At 41.7% G+C, this 17,500-nt stretch overlaps 1 protein-coding gene across 1 annotated transcript; it reads right to left on the reverse strand.

The window, feature by feature from the left end:
• Positions 1-10,303: 10,303 nt before the first annotated feature.
• On the reverse strand, positions 10,304-13,959 carry gbx2 (gastrulation brain homeobox 2). Its single transcript, XM_031292228.2, has 2 exons — positions 12,915-13,959; positions 10,304-10,855 (listed from the first exon to the last, which is right to left on the reverse strand). Exons 1-2 carry the CDS (start codon positions 13,402-13,404, stop codon positions 10,314-10,316), a joined length of 1,032 nt encoding a protein of 343 aa, XP_031148088.2. The 5' UTR covers positions 13,405-13,959; the 3' UTR covers positions 10,304-10,313.
• Between the last annotated feature and the right edge of the window lie 3,541 nt (positions 13,960-17,500).

The raw sequence follows: 17,500 nt of genomic DNA on the forward strand, positions 1-17,500 counted from the left end.
ACGGCCTTAGTTTAATCTATCAACTAGCTCTGCTACCTTCTTCGTTGCTCTGCCTGGTTGTAGCCAGGGTTAAAATTAACTTTTTCGTCCACCAGCCAAATGGCTAGTGAATGTTGAAATTTTATCAGCCACTCAAAGGATTACCATTGTTTTTTGGCTGGTGTGTGAAGCAAATCTACCAGCCAATTGCATATTTTACCAGCATTTGGCTGGTAAATGGTGCTAATTTTGAACCCTGGTTGTAGCGCTATCCTGTTGCGTGCAGAGAGAATTTGAAAGCGCCCATTTGGTATTCTTATCTTAAGCGAGTCAAACCCCTAAAAGGTTGGGAACCACTGGTGTAAAGATTAAGAGGAATAATGAACGTAGCAGGTTAACATGTAGACACCCTCTCTCGCCCTGGATGAACATTTGACTGAGCGCTGATTTCTTTTGGTAGCTGGATGCGAAAGTCGACTGAACGCTAACTGATCAGGATTGTCGGGACAGAAGCTCTTTAACCTCGCCGTTTTGCGCGTGAAGATTTTTAACTTTCAACACTATGCTGAGCATCTACTGCTCGTCTCGTTGCTCTCTTTACAGCTTAACGTAAAAGTTGCTGCAGAGGTTGAGAAGCAGCTCTCAACCCCGATTGTGTATCCAAGCAATATTCATAAAAGCATCGTAACTTCATACGCTGACAACGCTGCAATATCGCCATTTAAACACTCTGCCTGCCTGTTTGTAGAAATGTATGAAAGAGCTAAAAGAAAAACAAAAGAACGTGAACTTTTCCTACTTATGCCTTTGTTTTTATTTACACGCCTGCCTTTACGTTCCTAATTTCGTCCGACCTTGTTACTGTACGTGCCAGCTTTGTTTGACCGCAACGTGTGATTATATTTTGTGTTTTTATATCCAACTCGTCCCGTGATTGTCCCGAACCAGGACAGGGCAAAGACGGCCTTTTATTTATGACAGAAATGCACTAAATCTGATTCAGTCCGTCTTAAAACTTTCCGCTACAGTTTAGTTTTTCCTCTTTTATAAGCTTGACTGATTTCTCTAAGCTGTGGTTGGCTTAGCATTTAAACTCTGAGCAACTAGTCTATTCATTGAAGTTCCTGTGAGCAGAGAAAGCTCAGCTACATCTGCTTTTGAATGATTGTAGGCAACAAAATAATCTGTCGAGGTGGGAATATAAACGCTGACTGCTAGCTAGCAACAGATGGCAAACGGCTTCTGCTTCCCCAGTAAAATACTGTTAAACAACGCTACAAAATCCATTTATTTAAGTTCATTGGGGCTGAAAATGTTTGGTAATGTCTGCTTTTAAATTATTTTAATTATTAGCACTGAAATAATTTGTCAATGGGATAAAGCTAACGCTTACTGTAGCTAGCAGTGAGCACGTTAGCATGGCAGAATTGTTTCAGCTTGCACCGCTAAAATTCAAGCTACGCTGAAACTCAGCTAACGGAGAGAAAGCGAGGCAATGTAATAGCTAAATTTTAATTGGTTGCTGATTTGTAGTCTGTTTATTTAATCTCATTAGAGCAGAGAAAACTCCGTAACGGCTGCTTTTAACCGTTTGTAGCTACAGAAACTGCTGCGTCATCGCGGTGAACAACCTAGCATGGCAGCGTTGTTTTCAGCTGGCAAGCAAAATATCAAGACTTTCACTTTAGTACAGTTCACTTAGGTTCACTTTACACATGCTGCTTGTTCCCTCCGAGATAACCGAACACGAAAATGGAAAAATGTATACGGAATAGAAACATCATGTGAAGCTCCAGCCGCGGCTAGCACTCTGTTAGCTAAACTCCGCTAACTGCACGGTTGAATCTCCTTCAGTCTGTTTATTTAATCTAATCGCAGCACAGAAAGCTTGACATCTGTTTTTAACTTTCTATTTACAGAAACTGCTGAGTCATCTGCCGCTAAAGCTATCTGCCGCTAAAGCTATCTGCAGCGTCACGTTAGCATTACTTTCAACTTGCTAGCTGACGTTACTACTTTCCGCCTCATTTGAACGCGCTCTTTGTTATTCTCGAAACTAAACATTAAGAGTTGGAAAATGTTTAGTGACTCGAAACTTCCTGTGAAGCTCCAGTTGCAGCTAATCTAAGCTAGCGGACATTAGCGCGGCAATGAACATTTTCTAGTGGTGTTAGCGCCAATGTAGTCTCGTCTTTGCCAGACAGCGCTGCTGTGGAGGAAGTGCTCTGGTTTATTAAAACCAATCTTTAAACCAATCACAATCATTGTGGGCGGGGCTAAGCTCCGGACGGAGCCACGGTGCCTCTGCTAAATAGTCTCAGGAAGGAACTAGTTTTGGTGGAACATGTGTACGTTCAAAAGTAGTTTTAGTCGTGCAACAGAAAACTCAGATTGGACAGATAGTCTAGCTAGCTGTCTGGATTTACCCTGCAGAGATCTGAGGAGCAGTTAACCATAGTCCTCACAAATCAGCCGGAGGTTAGAACGCCAACACAGAGACAGAGGAAGGAGACGCACATCAGGCGGTAACGGACCAATCCCGTTAGTGGAACGTCGTGGATATAGACTATGACGGGAGTAAAGCAGGAAGTAAGGTGACAAACAAAATAGGGATGCACCAAATCCAGATTTTTGGGGTTCGGCCGAATACCGACTCCCCTGGTTGAGATTCTGCTGAATCCTCGTCCCATCCTCAGTCCATGAACACAGTAAACTCATGAATGAAGTAAACAGTGACTGTCCTTCCTTTGCCGTACCTGAAGTTGCTGCATTCTGGCTGCTGTCTGTAGATTCCTTCATCACAACTCGTATTCTTCCGGATGTTTCATACCAGATGTTGTAACAGTGGTGATGTTGTGTATAGTTTAGGGTCCTCGCCACCACCAGACTAATCAGCATTGCAGATTGAACATGTATCTGGACTTGAATGGCCTTCTTTTGACTGAAAGTACTGCCTAACTACACTTTTTCTGCTCACCAGTTCCATTCTCACTTCCTCACAGCCTACTGCATTGAACGCTCCACCTACGTAAACACCTTCCTGTAATCAACAGCGCCGTCATTACGGCGACCAGCGTAGGGTTCGGTTCTGCAGAAACCCAACCCCGTCAAAAAGCCCAATATTCAGCCGAACCCGAAGCCCAGTCCTGGATTGGTTGCATCCCTGAAACAAACACAGGACTTTCACCCAGGAGACTTCGTTTCCTGTGTAAAACCAGAAGTCAACGTTCGCTTTTTTCAAAAAATTAACTGACTTTTACAGACCTTAGTCTGTGACATCACGTCATCATTTTAGTAGTTACCTTGTGACTCATTTTAAGCCAAATTCCTGATGTTGTACTAACTATAACTCAGTATTTGTGTTGCCTAAACTAGTTCCGTTTCAGAGGAGGGACATCCGACCGACTTCAATCCCAGAAGTGGAACATCGTGGATATACACTCACCTGAAGGATTATTAGGAACACCATACTAATACCTAATTGACCCCCTTTTGCCTTCAGAACTAAATGCATTGAAGCAGCTGCCATGTGATTGGTTGATTAGATAATTGCATTAATGAGAAATGTAACAGATGTTCCTAATAATCCTTTAGGTGAGCGTATACTACTATACTTTTACTAGCGCGAATGTTGCAAGCTTTGCGCTCAAAATGAAGTGACGTTGCCTGCTTGTAGATAATTCACCGCATTAGCACTAATATTTCGGCTCAACGCTCACCACCTCACCTGTACATAGACTTCAAACAACAAAACAAAATAAAAAAAGGACTCCGTATGGTTACCGTTGGGTTTGTCTGGTTGTGTCCCTCACATTATTTATAATTTTACCCTCTTGAAGAAGACTCCGCCTCCACCTCCACCTCCACCAAACCTACGTTTTTGTATATTTTTCATCCGGGTTTTATTACTATGATTTCTCAACCAGACACAATATTGTTCTTGTTATTATTATAATTATTATTGTTATTATTGACTTTTTGTTGGCTGTACAGTACCGTAAAAATTCTTAATACAGAGTCTTCTACTGTAATGTGTCTCTTTTCAATAAAGACGAGAATAATGCTTCTTAATATAACCTCGCGTGTTACAAAAATCTTTTTTATCTCTGTTGGAAAGTTTCCTGGTTTGGAACCAGAGGTGTGTGTGTGTGTGTGTGTGCGTGTGTCTGTGTGTGTGTGTGTGTGTGTGTGTGTGTGTGTGTGTGTGTGTGTGTGTCTGTGTGTGTGTGTGTGTGTGTGTGTGTGTGTGTGTCTGTCTGTGTGTGTGTGTGTGTGTTTTCTCTGTGTGTGTGTGTATGTGTCTGTCTGTGTGTGTGTGTGTGTGTCTGTCTGTGTGTGTGTGTGTGTGTGTGTCTGTCTGTGTGTGTGTGTGTGTGTGTGTGTGTGTCTGTCTGTGTGTGTGTGTGTGTGTGTGTGTGTGTGTTTTCTCTGTGTGTGTGTGTGTGTGTGTGTGTGTGTGTGTATGTCTCTGTCTGTCTGTCTGTGTGTGTGTGTGTGTGTGTGTGTGTGTGTGTGTCTCTGTCTGTCTGTCTGTGTCTGTGTGTGTGTGTGTGTGTGTGTGTGTGTGTATGTGTGTGTCTGTGTGTGTGTGTGTGTGTGTGTGTGTGTGTGTCTCTGTCGTTTAACGTTTACTTCACTAAGTATCTTTTTAAGACAAAAACAAGAACAGAAGTTCATAGTTTTGTTCCAACAAACAGGACTTTTGTTGTATAATATTTAATTGTACTTTGAAATGGGAGACTTTTCCTCTTTCTGGCAACAGTCTTTGATTTTTTGGTTCCATTATTGACTTTAGTCTGGCTTGATAGTAGTCTGTAGAGAAATTAGGGTGAACAAAGATGACAACAAAAGGTCCCCACCCAGACTCAAAAATTTTAATTTTTTTGTAAAATGCATCTCCTTTTTGACTCTTTGTCCCTCAGGTAACCACTCCATAAGAAGACGGTGATGTGGCAGCGTCAGGATTAATCAAGGAGGTCAGCTTCTCCTCGGACCGCGTAGCTCCTATGGCGCCATTTTGCTGCTACCAAGCCATCACCTCCCGTTAGCATCCCATTGACTGCCATTGTTTATGGAGAAGGAGAACCAGGAAATGAGTCGGGGGAAATGCAACGCTACCAAGCCACGGCCGTGTGACGTGAAGTTACATTTTTCGAGAGGTGACGTCAGGCTACAGCGTAGGGTCCGGCTTAGACGCAGAGGAGTCTGTGTCTACGCCGTCGATTCTACGCAGAAGCATAAAAAGGCCTTTAGGCTAACAAGCCATCACCTCCCGTTAGCATCCCATTGACTGCCATTCATTTTGACGTCACTTTGACAGAGAATAACTTTACATCTGAAGAGTTTAAAGACTCTATTTGTCCATTGTTTATTTCTAAAGAAACACGACAATGTATAAAAGGCTCCATTACCTTGTATCTCACGTTATGGCTCCGTAGCAGACGTTTTTATAAAAATAGGCTAACGATTGGGTCATAACCACGAGACTTACTGTCTCATAGTAGAGGAATTACCGTATAGTACAGGAGAAGCTCTCAGGCAGTTTGGACTTCCATTAGCTGTTTAAGTTTAATTACTAATGTTAACTATCATTTTAGTGATCAATAATTAGCCTGTGTCTATGTTATCTCCTTACATATACCTACGCTCTCCGTCTCTGCTAGATTGGGAATGATTGAGATTTCTCTTGGCACAGCTACCAGAAGACTTACAACTTTCAGACAGGTTGCTCACGTCACATCTACGTCTTCAAGCTCAGTTGGAGGCTGCTCAGTAACGCTCAGCCATCACCGGGAAAGATCTTCTAACATCCTTCACTGGTCTCCGTCCAGAGACACGGGACCTGCTGGTCCATTATATATAGGCCTACTGTCTATAGGATTAATCAGCAGGAGTTCATGTCAAGCCGGAGCAGGTTGCTGTTCATTTTAGGGAGGAGGAAGAGAAGGGAGGCTGCAAGCTGCAGCGAAGAGCCGAGTCCCCCCTGGGTCTCATCTATCAGCCGAGCGCGACGGCCAGGGTTGATTACAATTTGCAAAAATATTCATTAGAGTCACACACAGCCGCCCCGTCTCTGCTCACACTGCAGGTTAAAGTCCACACACTTAGGCTTCTGTCTCCACTCGGATTGTTATTGGCTGACAAATCACATCAAATCTGAAAGACTGAAAAGGTTACGGTGTAATGTGTGATTGGTGGTGATGTTAAATCAGATATTTAGACCTATAATCGTCATGATTCAGCAGCACTGGGGGTCTGACGGCCGTGATAACAAATGACCACGTTCAAAGCCAGGGTCCGTGTAGAAATCGCAGTATTTAAACAGCAACATTAGTCAGAGTTAAGGCTAATATATATATATGTTCTGCTGTTTGTTCTTAAATAGCTTTAGCAGCTATCACATGTTTATGATTTTGGGGGGATTCACAAGAAAATGGTCACACAGCAGCAGTCGAAGGTGTAGAAAAAAGGGTCAATTTATTTTTTTTTTTTACATTTTTAGTCCCTAGTTTGGGTCAAACTCCAAAAAAACTATCTTACACATCCCATAATGCAACTGAACATGACGTAATCTGGGTTATTTTCTCCTCGAGAGCCCTACAAGACATAACACACCTGTTTGCACGTGTTAAATAGGACCTAACAGTGGCTAAAACGGATTTTAATTCAGTGCGGTTTTTTTTATCTGTGTGCGTACATGCGTCATCACGTGCAGCTGCGTCATCACGTCTTGCAGGTGCGTCAAATCAAACCTGCATCTGTTGACAGACAAAACAAACGTTTGTGGCGCTAACTGACAAAAATTAATCAACTTTAAACCTTAACACACATCTTGGATGTTATATCTCTGAAGCGAAACGTGCGTCGTTTCTGTAACGTAACGTAACGTAACGTAACGTAACGTGAAAAGCCGAATTCTTTACGTCAACCGCCATTAATTTGAAGTTATGTTTTTAGCCTATTATTTTAACTGCCGCTGGACTTTAACGGACTCTGAGGACTCCTGGTAGGTTTTTAAAGTGTGTTTAAGGATGTTTGTGACTTATTGAGAGCTCAGAAGACGATAACGTTTAGTTTCTTTCTGCGTTGCTAGGGGGGGGACTGCCTCTGTTGCTATGCCTACTTGATTACCGACACCTGTCGCTGACGACGTCACTAAAGAGCGCCCTCCGCAGGTAGACGCTTTGTTATTGTTTCACGTTTCCTCTAATATTTACAGAAATAATAGCTAATAATAAGCCTAGCTGTATTAATTTATTTTAGTGTGATGACCGGATGGAGCAACATGTTGCCTGGATACAACCACAACACGCCAAACCACGGTATTTATATCTTATTTAGTATTTTTAGGTAGTTTTGTGGGCTAATAGATGCTACATTAAAGCCATATTTCCCCCTAAAATGAACAGAATATTTAGCTCACCCCTTAAAGAATATAATGAGGTGTCTATGGGATCTTTGTTGCAGCAGGTTTGTCCCCTAAAGCTTCACCTTGTTGTCCTAAAAACCTCCCATCAAGCCTCGTGAGCTGCTTTTAACATGCGATCATTTCCTTAAAATCCGACTTATGTGAAAGAAATCTGACAGACTGAATAAAAAGCGACAGATTTAGTGATTTCTCTGAGTTTGTAAGTTTATAAGTGCACTGCAGGAATTTAAAGTCACTTATTTCATCTTTAAATGTGATGATTTTGATTTGTACGTATTAATTTTAACTTAATTGGAGGTTTAGGTTGTTTTGTGAGCTAATAGATGCAAAATTAAGTCCTTATTCTTTTCAAAAATGAACAAAGTAGTTAGTTTACCTCCATAAAAAGATTTAAATTTGTGTGTGTGTGTGTGTGTGTGTGTGTGTGTGTGTGTGTGTGTGTGTATGTATGCCTGTGTGTGTCTGGTGTGTGTGTGTGTGTGTGTGTGCGCGTGTGTTTTGTTGAAGCAGGATTGTCCCCAAAATATTTTACTTTTTAACCAAATTCAACCCAAGTTGCTCCAAAAACACTTGCAGTTAGAGTCGACATTTTAAAAACGGGCAGAAGTCAGTGCGCTAGATTTATATCACGCAGCCGCGTGAACGCGCATTTTCGTCTCCATCCCGTGCCCCCGCTGTCATAACAACAGGCTGGTAATGAGAGTGACCTTTGACCTGCAGGCTGTGATCATTGTGACACAGACAGGCAACAAAATACAACCCAAATCTGCTCTGATTTCAATGTTCTTGTTTTCCAAACCAGTTCAACTAAATTTTAATATTTCAGTCACAAACTATTTTTACATTTGTAAAGCTTTTATGAGTCTGGAAATAGATGTCAGTTATAGTTTATGTTCTTATTTTTTTTAGATTTGAAGATCTGTGGCCTTTAAAAGCATCAGGCCTTCAAAATAAAACGACAAAAAAAATCTGGACTTTTTTATTTTTTATTTTCAGTTAAACCAGATAAATATTTCTGTCACAAATTATTTTACATTCTTAAGCCTTTTATCAGTCTGGAAATACATGGATTTAGTTATTCTCCTTAATTTCTAAAAAAAAAAAATCAGAATTATGGCCTTTTTAAAAGCATCAGGCCTTCAAAATAAAAGAAAGTAAATTTTTTTAAATTAACATCTTGACAGTTCTAGGACTAACCACTGAAATAACTAAACTTAAAATGTGTTTGTGTTTTTATTAAACACAATCCAAGCTGAAGAGCTGATATTTTAGTTAAGTCTGTGATTTAATAAACGGGAGGAAAAAGGGAACTTGTCGTAAATCCAGATGAATGAACGGAGACAGCTGTGAACATCTGGTTTCATCTTTTAATTCACACTTTTCTTTTTTTTTAAGCTCCATACGTCAGGGAATGTTAGTTACTTTTGCACACTTTCATATAAATAAATTAGCAGCGTCATTTTGTCCCAAAGAAATAAAATAAAAGAAGCAATAATGATCCAAAGAGAGATTTTAAACTCTTCAGTAGCACAGACAGGAGGGTCAGAAAAACCCCCAAAATGTTTCTCAAATCAAGAATAATGTTTCATAATAACACGTCAAGTCCTCAGTTTGGTCCCGAGTGTGTATGTACATGTCAGTTTGTCTTTTCATCCTCAGCGGAGCGTCATTACGCACAGTTTTTGGTGTCGCTCCAAAACGATTAGATGTGAATACTGCGGTTCCTGGTGCAGAGAAATGTCCATCTTAACGAGCCACTGAGTCCCGTGTTGAGGCTTGAAATGTGTATTTTTTTATTTCCTGTAAAGAATAAGTAAATGATAAAGCCTGAAAACATCAGAAAAAAACTAACTGGTTTCATTTTCACACCGTTCTTGAATCCAAAAGTCCTTTTCAGTGATTACCACCAAACTCCATTGGGAAAAAGTGGAATTTTCTAAACTCACTGCCACAGTTTCCCCAAAATTACTTTGTCAGACTCAAGGATGTTATTAAAAGATTTGTTAATGTGACCTTTTAAAAACGGCCATATTTAACAAGCAATTAATATAAGTGTAGTGTTTAGATTTGAGATATTTCTACTTTCTTTCTGAGAAAAACTAACTTCGTCTGAGTCTGAAAAGCTCCTAAAACAAACAATATTATAAAGGAATTTGGCTGATTTTTTTTTTTTTTCATCTTCAAATCAAATTAGACAGTTTGTTTTACAGGACAAGTGTATTAATATAACACAAAGATATAGTTAGGCTATTGTTATAATTTAACCTGAAAAATGGGATTTGTAAGAAACAATCAGAGGCCTCAGATGGTAAATTTCTTCTTTTATTTTGTTAAATTCAAGCCTCGTGATCTGCTTTTAACATTTCATCACAAAGGTTATATTTGGTTAAGTGGCGTCATGTCAATATAGAGTTTATAAGGTGATATAATTACATTAAATGCACTTTTAAGAAGCCAAATGTTTCCTTAAAATCAGAACTATATGAAAGAAATCTGACAAACTGAATGAACATCATTTATTTTATCTTTAAATGTGATGTTATTTCATTTTATTTTAATTAAATAGTATTTTCTGTTGGTTAAAAGATGCTAAATTAAGTCTTTATTTTCCCTAAAATGAACTAGTTCGTTAGTTTACCTGATAACATTTGTTTTTATTTGGGTTTAATTGATTTTCTTGAAGCAAGTTTGTCCCCCTAAAGCATCACATTTTTAACCAAAGTTTTTCCAAAACCTGTTTTTTTTTTTTTATAAAATCTTTCTTTTTTAAATTTCAAAATAAAACCATATTTACCGACTTGTCTGAGTTTGTAAGTGCACTGCAGGAATTTAAATAGGCCTAAAATAAAGTCTTCAACACGGGATTCAGTCACTAGAAAAGCAGTTAGTTTTTTCTTGCTTATTATTATGGTCTGGCCTGCTCCATCTGCTGGTGCTGACTCCTTATTGCGAAGCGGCTCACGTGCACCGGGATGGGAACAACTATTTTGGGGTTCCGGGAAGGCTCCCCGGATTTGTTGTTGACGTTTCCGGCTTTGACGCGTTTCCATTTGGCGCGCCGGTTCTGGAACCAGATCTTCACCTGCACTTCGCTCAGCTTCAGCGCATGCGCGATCTGCGAGCGTTCGGTCAGCGACAGGTACTTCTTGCAGTGGAACTCCTTCTCCAGCTCGAGCAGCTGTTCGCTCGTGAATGCCGTCCGTCGCCGCCGGTTCTTCCCGCTTCCGCCGCCTCCTCCCCCCGCACCGGAGCCTCCACCGGAGCCCGAGCCTCCGTGCACGTGCTGGCCGTCCTCCAGCCCGCCGCCGCCGCCGCTTTCCCCCCCATCCTCCTTGTGACAGAGCAGGTTATCGTCCGAGCTGTAGTCCAAGTCGCTGTCCATGGAGAAGCTCTCATCTTTCCGGCCGCACTCATCCTCCCTGGAGTCTTCTTTACTGTGGGCTCTGACTGAAGGACACACAGTAACTTTATTAGTACATAAACACACACAATAACTTTATTAGTAGCCTACATAAACACACACAAAAGGCTCTCACTGAAGGACACACAATCACTTTATTAGTACATGAACACACACACAAAAGGCTCGGACTGAAGGACACACAGTGACTTTATTACATAAACACACACAACATTTCCCCAGAATCCGTTTGAAAAGCTGTTTTTCTGAAGTGTTTTCCTGCCTGCAAATCCTAAACACTTGCAGGTTTAAATTTCTGTCTAAAATATCTCCTAATATCTCATCTTTACGTTCTCCTTTGAGTCTTAATTACTGTGGGCTCTGAGGAGCACAAAATAAATATATGAACACACACAAAAAGTCATAAAATCCGCCGAAAATCGAAACCAGAAGCTGTTTTTCTGAAGCGTTTTTCTGCCTGAAAATCATAAAAACACTTAAATGTTTGAATTATTTCTGTCTAAAATATCTCCTCATATCTCCTTTTCTCATGTGTCATCACAAAAAACTGTATTAATACAGAGAAATAGGAGTACATGAAGACAGATTAGAAGTCCTAAATCTCCCCAGATTTGAAACGAGAAACGAGAAAAAAATTTGAATAATCTGATAATTTCGGTCTAAAAATATCTGATTTGTTTGATTATAAAGATTAAATAAACTGTGCTAAATGTCTTCTTAACAATTGATTTCTGATTCTAAAGACTCGGAGAGAAAACGTGCCCTAAAACATCCCAAATTATCAGAGGAGAATGAACCAAGTCACGTTTTAAAATCAGGGAAAAACTGTTTGATTTTGGCCGTAAATGTTGTTAAATTGAAGCTGACTGTGACATCTGTGGGAGTGAATTAAAGGAGGGGGGTGTCCTGTCGTGTCTCGTGTCAATATCCATCATCAGATCAGTGTTTGGAAGGCACGCGCTCTGCAGGGATTTTTATTTTTCACGCGTAATTACGCACGAAGCGTCTCTCCGCGCGGCCGCTCACATTGTGTGTGTCCGCGTGTGAAATGGAGCTGAATAACGTCAGATTAAATCACAAATAAAATCCTATAATGTCTGTTTTAATATCAGGACAGGAAGCATCACACGCTGATGATTTATCACCAAAAACTGCACCGTCAGAAAAAGAGGTACAATATGGTCCATTTTTGTTCCCTAATAGGTACAAATGTTCCCTTTTAAAAGTACAAAAATGTATCTTGAATGTACAATTATGCACCTCCCATTGTACATTGTGGACTTTCCGAGGTGTAAGGTACATATTTGTCTCTTATATTGTGTACATGTACACAAATACAGACGTTTCTTCATGAACTAAAACCAAATATCAGATAAAATCCATCCAAGTGAACACGTTGTCAGATTCAAGTTAAATTCTGGACGTAAAATACATTTTTAATCTCAAAGAATCTGAGACAAAAAGCAACATGTTGATGACTTTATCTGATTTACAGAGGCCTTAAAATAAACTATCTTCCTGCGACACATTTACACAATTATTTCTTCACATTTTATTAGTTTTTCCAGGCAACATCTAACCCTTTTTGTTTTTAGATTTTGGATAAATCTACACATGGCAAAGAAATAAGTATTAAAGCACGTTTAAAGGTAACAGAATTAAAGGATTATTAGTCCGTAATTAATCAGCCAAAACCTGCCAATACACGATCTACGCTCTCTTTTCCTGCTCTGGTCAGCTGGCTTCATTCTTCATTTTCTCTTGAATCGAGTCACATTTTAACAATGATTTTAAAAACAAACATTTCTTTTGCTTCCTCTAATAAAAACATGTTGAAAATGTGAATATTTCGGCCAGAATCTCAAACGTGAAATAATATTTTACCACACTTTATATCCCTGATATTTAAAAACCTTCGTGATGGAGAAATGTTCCCTAGATTAAGCTTAAAGTCAGATATTAATGGGCCGTTTTTCGTGTATTTTACTATGAAGTTAAACTAGTAGTTGTGCGAGTCAGAGCCAGTATTTGAGCCGGGATTTACGGCTTAGTTTCGGGTGAAAAAGACAGTCCCCCCCTGCGTACCTGTGGATGTTTGCTCCGTGTCGTGGAAAGCGTGCATCGCTGCGGCCTCTTTCCCCTGCAGGAAGCTCTTCCCGTCCTCCTCTTGCAGCCGCAGCTCCTGACTTTTGTCAAAGACCGCGTGCAGCGACTGCGAGCCGAACTTTCTGGCAGCCTCTTGGTGCTGGGACGGGGAAAAGCCCCCGGGCAGCGACGCCATGAGCGTGGATGTCAGCGCCATTCCCTGCGCCAGGCTGGAGCAGAAGCCGCTCTGCAGGCTGGGGATCTGCGCGTGGTGTGCGGCGGGGAGAGCCTGCTGCAGGGCCGGGGGCGGTGGAGGCGGTGGCTGCAGCACCACCGACCTGTACGGCATGAACATGGGGTATCCGGTGTAGACAAAGTGTCCCGGACTGGGCTGCGGGGGCCCCCCGATCAGAGAGTCAATGCTGAAGGCGGTGGTGCTTCCGAGTGGCCGCTGCATCACCATGAAGGACGGGCTGAACGCTGCGCTCATTTAACGGCCGCTGCAGCTCGGAGGAGCCCGGGGAAGAGGCGCTGTGGCCGGCTGGAAGGACAGCAGAGCCCCGGGGGGATCCGCGGCTGGAGTTCAGGCTGAAAATCTCCCCTCTGCCTGAGGTTTCAGCGCGTAAAAAGGAAGGTTTTCCGTCGCTCTTATCGCACCAAATGCTCGCTCTTCAGGGGGAATAGTTGGGTCTGGGTTTAGCTGTCTTCACAGTTAAATTTAGTCGAGAAAAATGACAGTCCAGTTAAGTTTAGACATAAAAACGAGTGGTTAAGATTAGAAAAAAAGAGAAAGGAAGGAGGGGAGAGAATTCCGGCACACCACCGGTGTTCAGAGGAGAAATAATCCGATTAAACAAAACAATTCCATCAGAGTAGCGGAGGCAGAAAGTCACGAAGAGAGAATACAAATAAAAACTGGACACTTCTTCTGTTTCCTGCTTTTAGTTTCCCAACAAAACATTGGACCGTAAACGCGTCAGAGCTCCGGCGTTAGGCTCCACTTCACCTTGACTCCCTCACTGTGTGGGTTTCCTGCGCTGCGCGCGTCCAGAAGTATTTTGGATTTAAATTGCGCTCCCCTCTGTTTAATTGCGCTGCATTCACCGCGCAAGCTCCACCCCCTTTGCCTCGCTCTGGCCCGCTGATTGGCTAGTTGAAGATGATGTGACAGCTCGCCTTTTTGGTCTCCTGGATGAACGCCAATTACACAAATTGGGACCACAGGCCATTTAAGAAAGAGAAAACACATCATCATCGTAAATAATAAGCTGTGTGTGTGTGTGTGTGTGTGTGTGTGTGTGTGTGTGTGTGTGTTTGTTTGTTATCGTCCATCTCAACCAACAAAAAAGAGCGATTTTACAAAGACAAAATAGAGATTTTTACTGTGAAAATCATCCCTGATCGTCTCTTTTAGTTAATAACAAAGAAGATAAATCACTTTTGAGTGAAAACCATCAGTTATAGCGTCCACTAAAAGTTCTGTTGTTGCTGCTGACAGACTCAGATTATTATTCTAAGTGTCTGACAACATTATGAAAGGATCCCTACAGAGATAGACCTTTTAGTTAAAGAGTAAGATCATTTTAGTTTAACATGAAACAGCCCTGAAATCACCATCACCAGACTCCATGTAAATAATCAGGACTTTTAGCGTGTATAGAGCCAGCATATTTCCACCAGACTCCATGTAAATAATCAGTACTTTTAGCGTGTATAGAGTCAGTATATTTCCACCAGACTCCATGTAAATAATCAGTACTTTTAGCGTGTATAGAGCCAGCATATTTCCACCAGACTCCATGTAAATAATCAGTACTTTTAGCGTGTATAGAGTCAGTATATTTCCACCAGACTCCATGTAAATAATCAGTACTTTTAGCGTGTATAGAGTCAGTATATTTCCACCAGACTCCATGTAAATAATCAGTACTTTTAGCGTGTATAGAGCCAGCATATTTCCACCAGACTCCATGTAAATAATCAGTACTTTTAGCGTGTATAGAGCCAGCATATTTCCACCAGACTCCATGTAAATAATCAGTACTTTTAGCGTGTATAGAGCCAGCATATCTCCACCAGACCAGACTCCATGTAAATAATCACTACTTTTAGCGTGTATAGAGCCAGCATATTTCCACCAGACTCCATGTAAATAATCAGGACTTTTAGCGTGTATAGAGCCAGCATATCTCCACATGTAAATGGGTGAATTAAGGGTTTATATCAACCAAACCAGAGTGGTGATTGTTGGAACAGTGGAAAGATGAAGCAAGACGGCTTTTGGTAGTTTTATTTAGTTTCTGTCCACTTTGAATGAAGTGTGTTTTACGATGCTAAAAGTACTGATTATTTACATGGAGTCTGGTGGGTTTGGTGATGGTGATTTCAGGGCCTCTCTCTGTAGGGATCCTTTCCATAATGTTGATTATCCTGCGATCCATCTCCTCCCAAACAGCTTTAAATCATAAATATTTGCGTCAAACTCCATTTTAATGAGTCCTGTAGCAGCTTCCTCATCAGTGAATCCAAACCTCGTCACATGTAGCCAGAGAGAAACGACCTCTGACCCCACGTGGATCTCCCAGCGGACACCCCCCCACCCCCCCTCCCTCCCTCAGGGTCACTGGGACACAATCTCATTAAAGTCTTCCTGATCTGCAACTGCAATGCAGACATTAAATAGCAGTATTTTTCAATTAGCGCTGACAAATTCAATCAAAATTCCATAGATTAGGATGAAATGAGGCATGGGTCATTTACAAGGGGATTTAATTGCACGGCCATTAGACAAATAGTTCAGCAGCCTCGCTGTCGTTATCAATCACCGTGCGACGGCATCGATAGTAAAAGGTTGTAAGTGTCCGTGCACGGGGAGCGTGCGTGTTACAGTGCAGAGCAGCTAATAAATATCCTCTTTTGTGCTTATAAATTATCCAGTTTAATTAACAACATGGATTATGATTGGACTGTGATTTAATTAAACCTTTCCTGCATGCAGGCCGAGCGCTGCGATCATCCATAATGTGATGAAGGAGAGGAGGGAGGAGGGAGGGGTGAGAGGGTGAGGAGGGGGTGAAGGGGCCTCTAATAGGAGCTGCTTACCTGCTCAGATCATCAGTCGCTGCAACACGCGGCGATTAAAGGCGTCTGAATGGCCGAGGAGCGTTTACGGAGATCAAACAGTGAGATGTTCTGAAATACTAAAGCAGACCATTGATCCGTCCCCTCTCCTCTCCTCTCGCTCTGTTTGCTGTGAGATCACACCCGGCCATTATTACTATTATTATTATTATTTCTCTGACCTGTTTCTCTCTTTAAAACTCTTTCATGGGCAAAAGAAACATTTTGGGTCCTATCTTGCACCCGGTGCAGCGCAAAGCCCGACGCAACTGTCTTTGTTAGCTTAAGACCGCCCAGCGCCCACGTCGTTTAAATAACAAATGCACCTGCACCCATCTGTGGCCCATGGCTGGTCTTACAGGGAGGTGTGTTCAGGTGCATTCTGGGCGTGCTGGTCTTACAGGGAGGTGTGTTCAGGTGCATTCTGGGCATGCTGGTCTTACAGGGAGGTGTGTTCAGGTGCATTCTGGGCATGCTGGTCTTACAGGGAGGTGTGTTCAGGTGCATTCTGGGCGTGCTGGTCTTACGGGGAGGTGTGTTCAGGTGCATTCTGGGCGTGCTGGTCTTACAGAGAGGTGTGTTCAGGTGCATTCTGGGCGTATTGCTATCTTGAGGCAGTGGGAAGTGATGGCACCATTGACCAACAAAAACCTGGTCTAAAGTCAATAACGCAGCATTTCATTGTTATTTTAACAGAGCATTAGTAAAATGCTCCTAGGCTCGTGCACAGCGCACACACTATGCTTGTTACACACACAGGGACGCACAGCAGCACACACACATGCAGAAGATTACAAATAAAAATATTACGGTGTAAATCCTCCATCATAACAGCAATGCTCCAAGGTCCAAACGCGCCTGGCTTTTAAAGGGAATGGGAGATGATCTCTGATTGGTTGATTGCATGTTACGCCCAAAACACACCTCTGATTAATGAAGACACTAAGTACAACCCTTTAGAACCATGCACCCGGCACACGGACACTTTCTTTCGCTGTCAAACTAGCAAAAGTGGATTTGGACACGCCCTAAACACACCTGCACCAGACGCTTCACGCCGTGCGCTCAGATCATTAAAATAGAGCCCTTGTTCTGTGTTGAGCGATGACGAGAATGTTACCTTCTTTATATTTAAGCTTGATTTATGGTTCTGCGTTAAATCTATGTACGTAGATACACGTAGATTCATATGTTGTCTTTGATTTCTCATTATTTATTTATTTAATTAATTAATTAATTTAATTCCCTCTCCTTTCAGGTAATTATATAAAGAGACCGGCTTTAATTTAGAGCTGTGGGTCTGCTAGATGTTGCTATGGGGATTAGTTTGACTGAATGTATTTTCTAAACTGAAATAACACACACGCACGCACGCACACACACACACACACACACACACACACACACACACACACACACACACACACACACACACACACACACACACACACACACACACACACACA

Source organism: Sander lucioperca, chromosome 24 (assembly GCF_008315115.2).
Source record: "Sander lucioperca isolate FBNREF2018 chromosome 24, SLUC_FBN_1.2, whole genome shotgun sequence".
Taxonomy (NCBI): Eukaryota; Metazoa; Chordata; class Actinopteri; order Perciformes; family Percidae; genus Sander; species Sander lucioperca.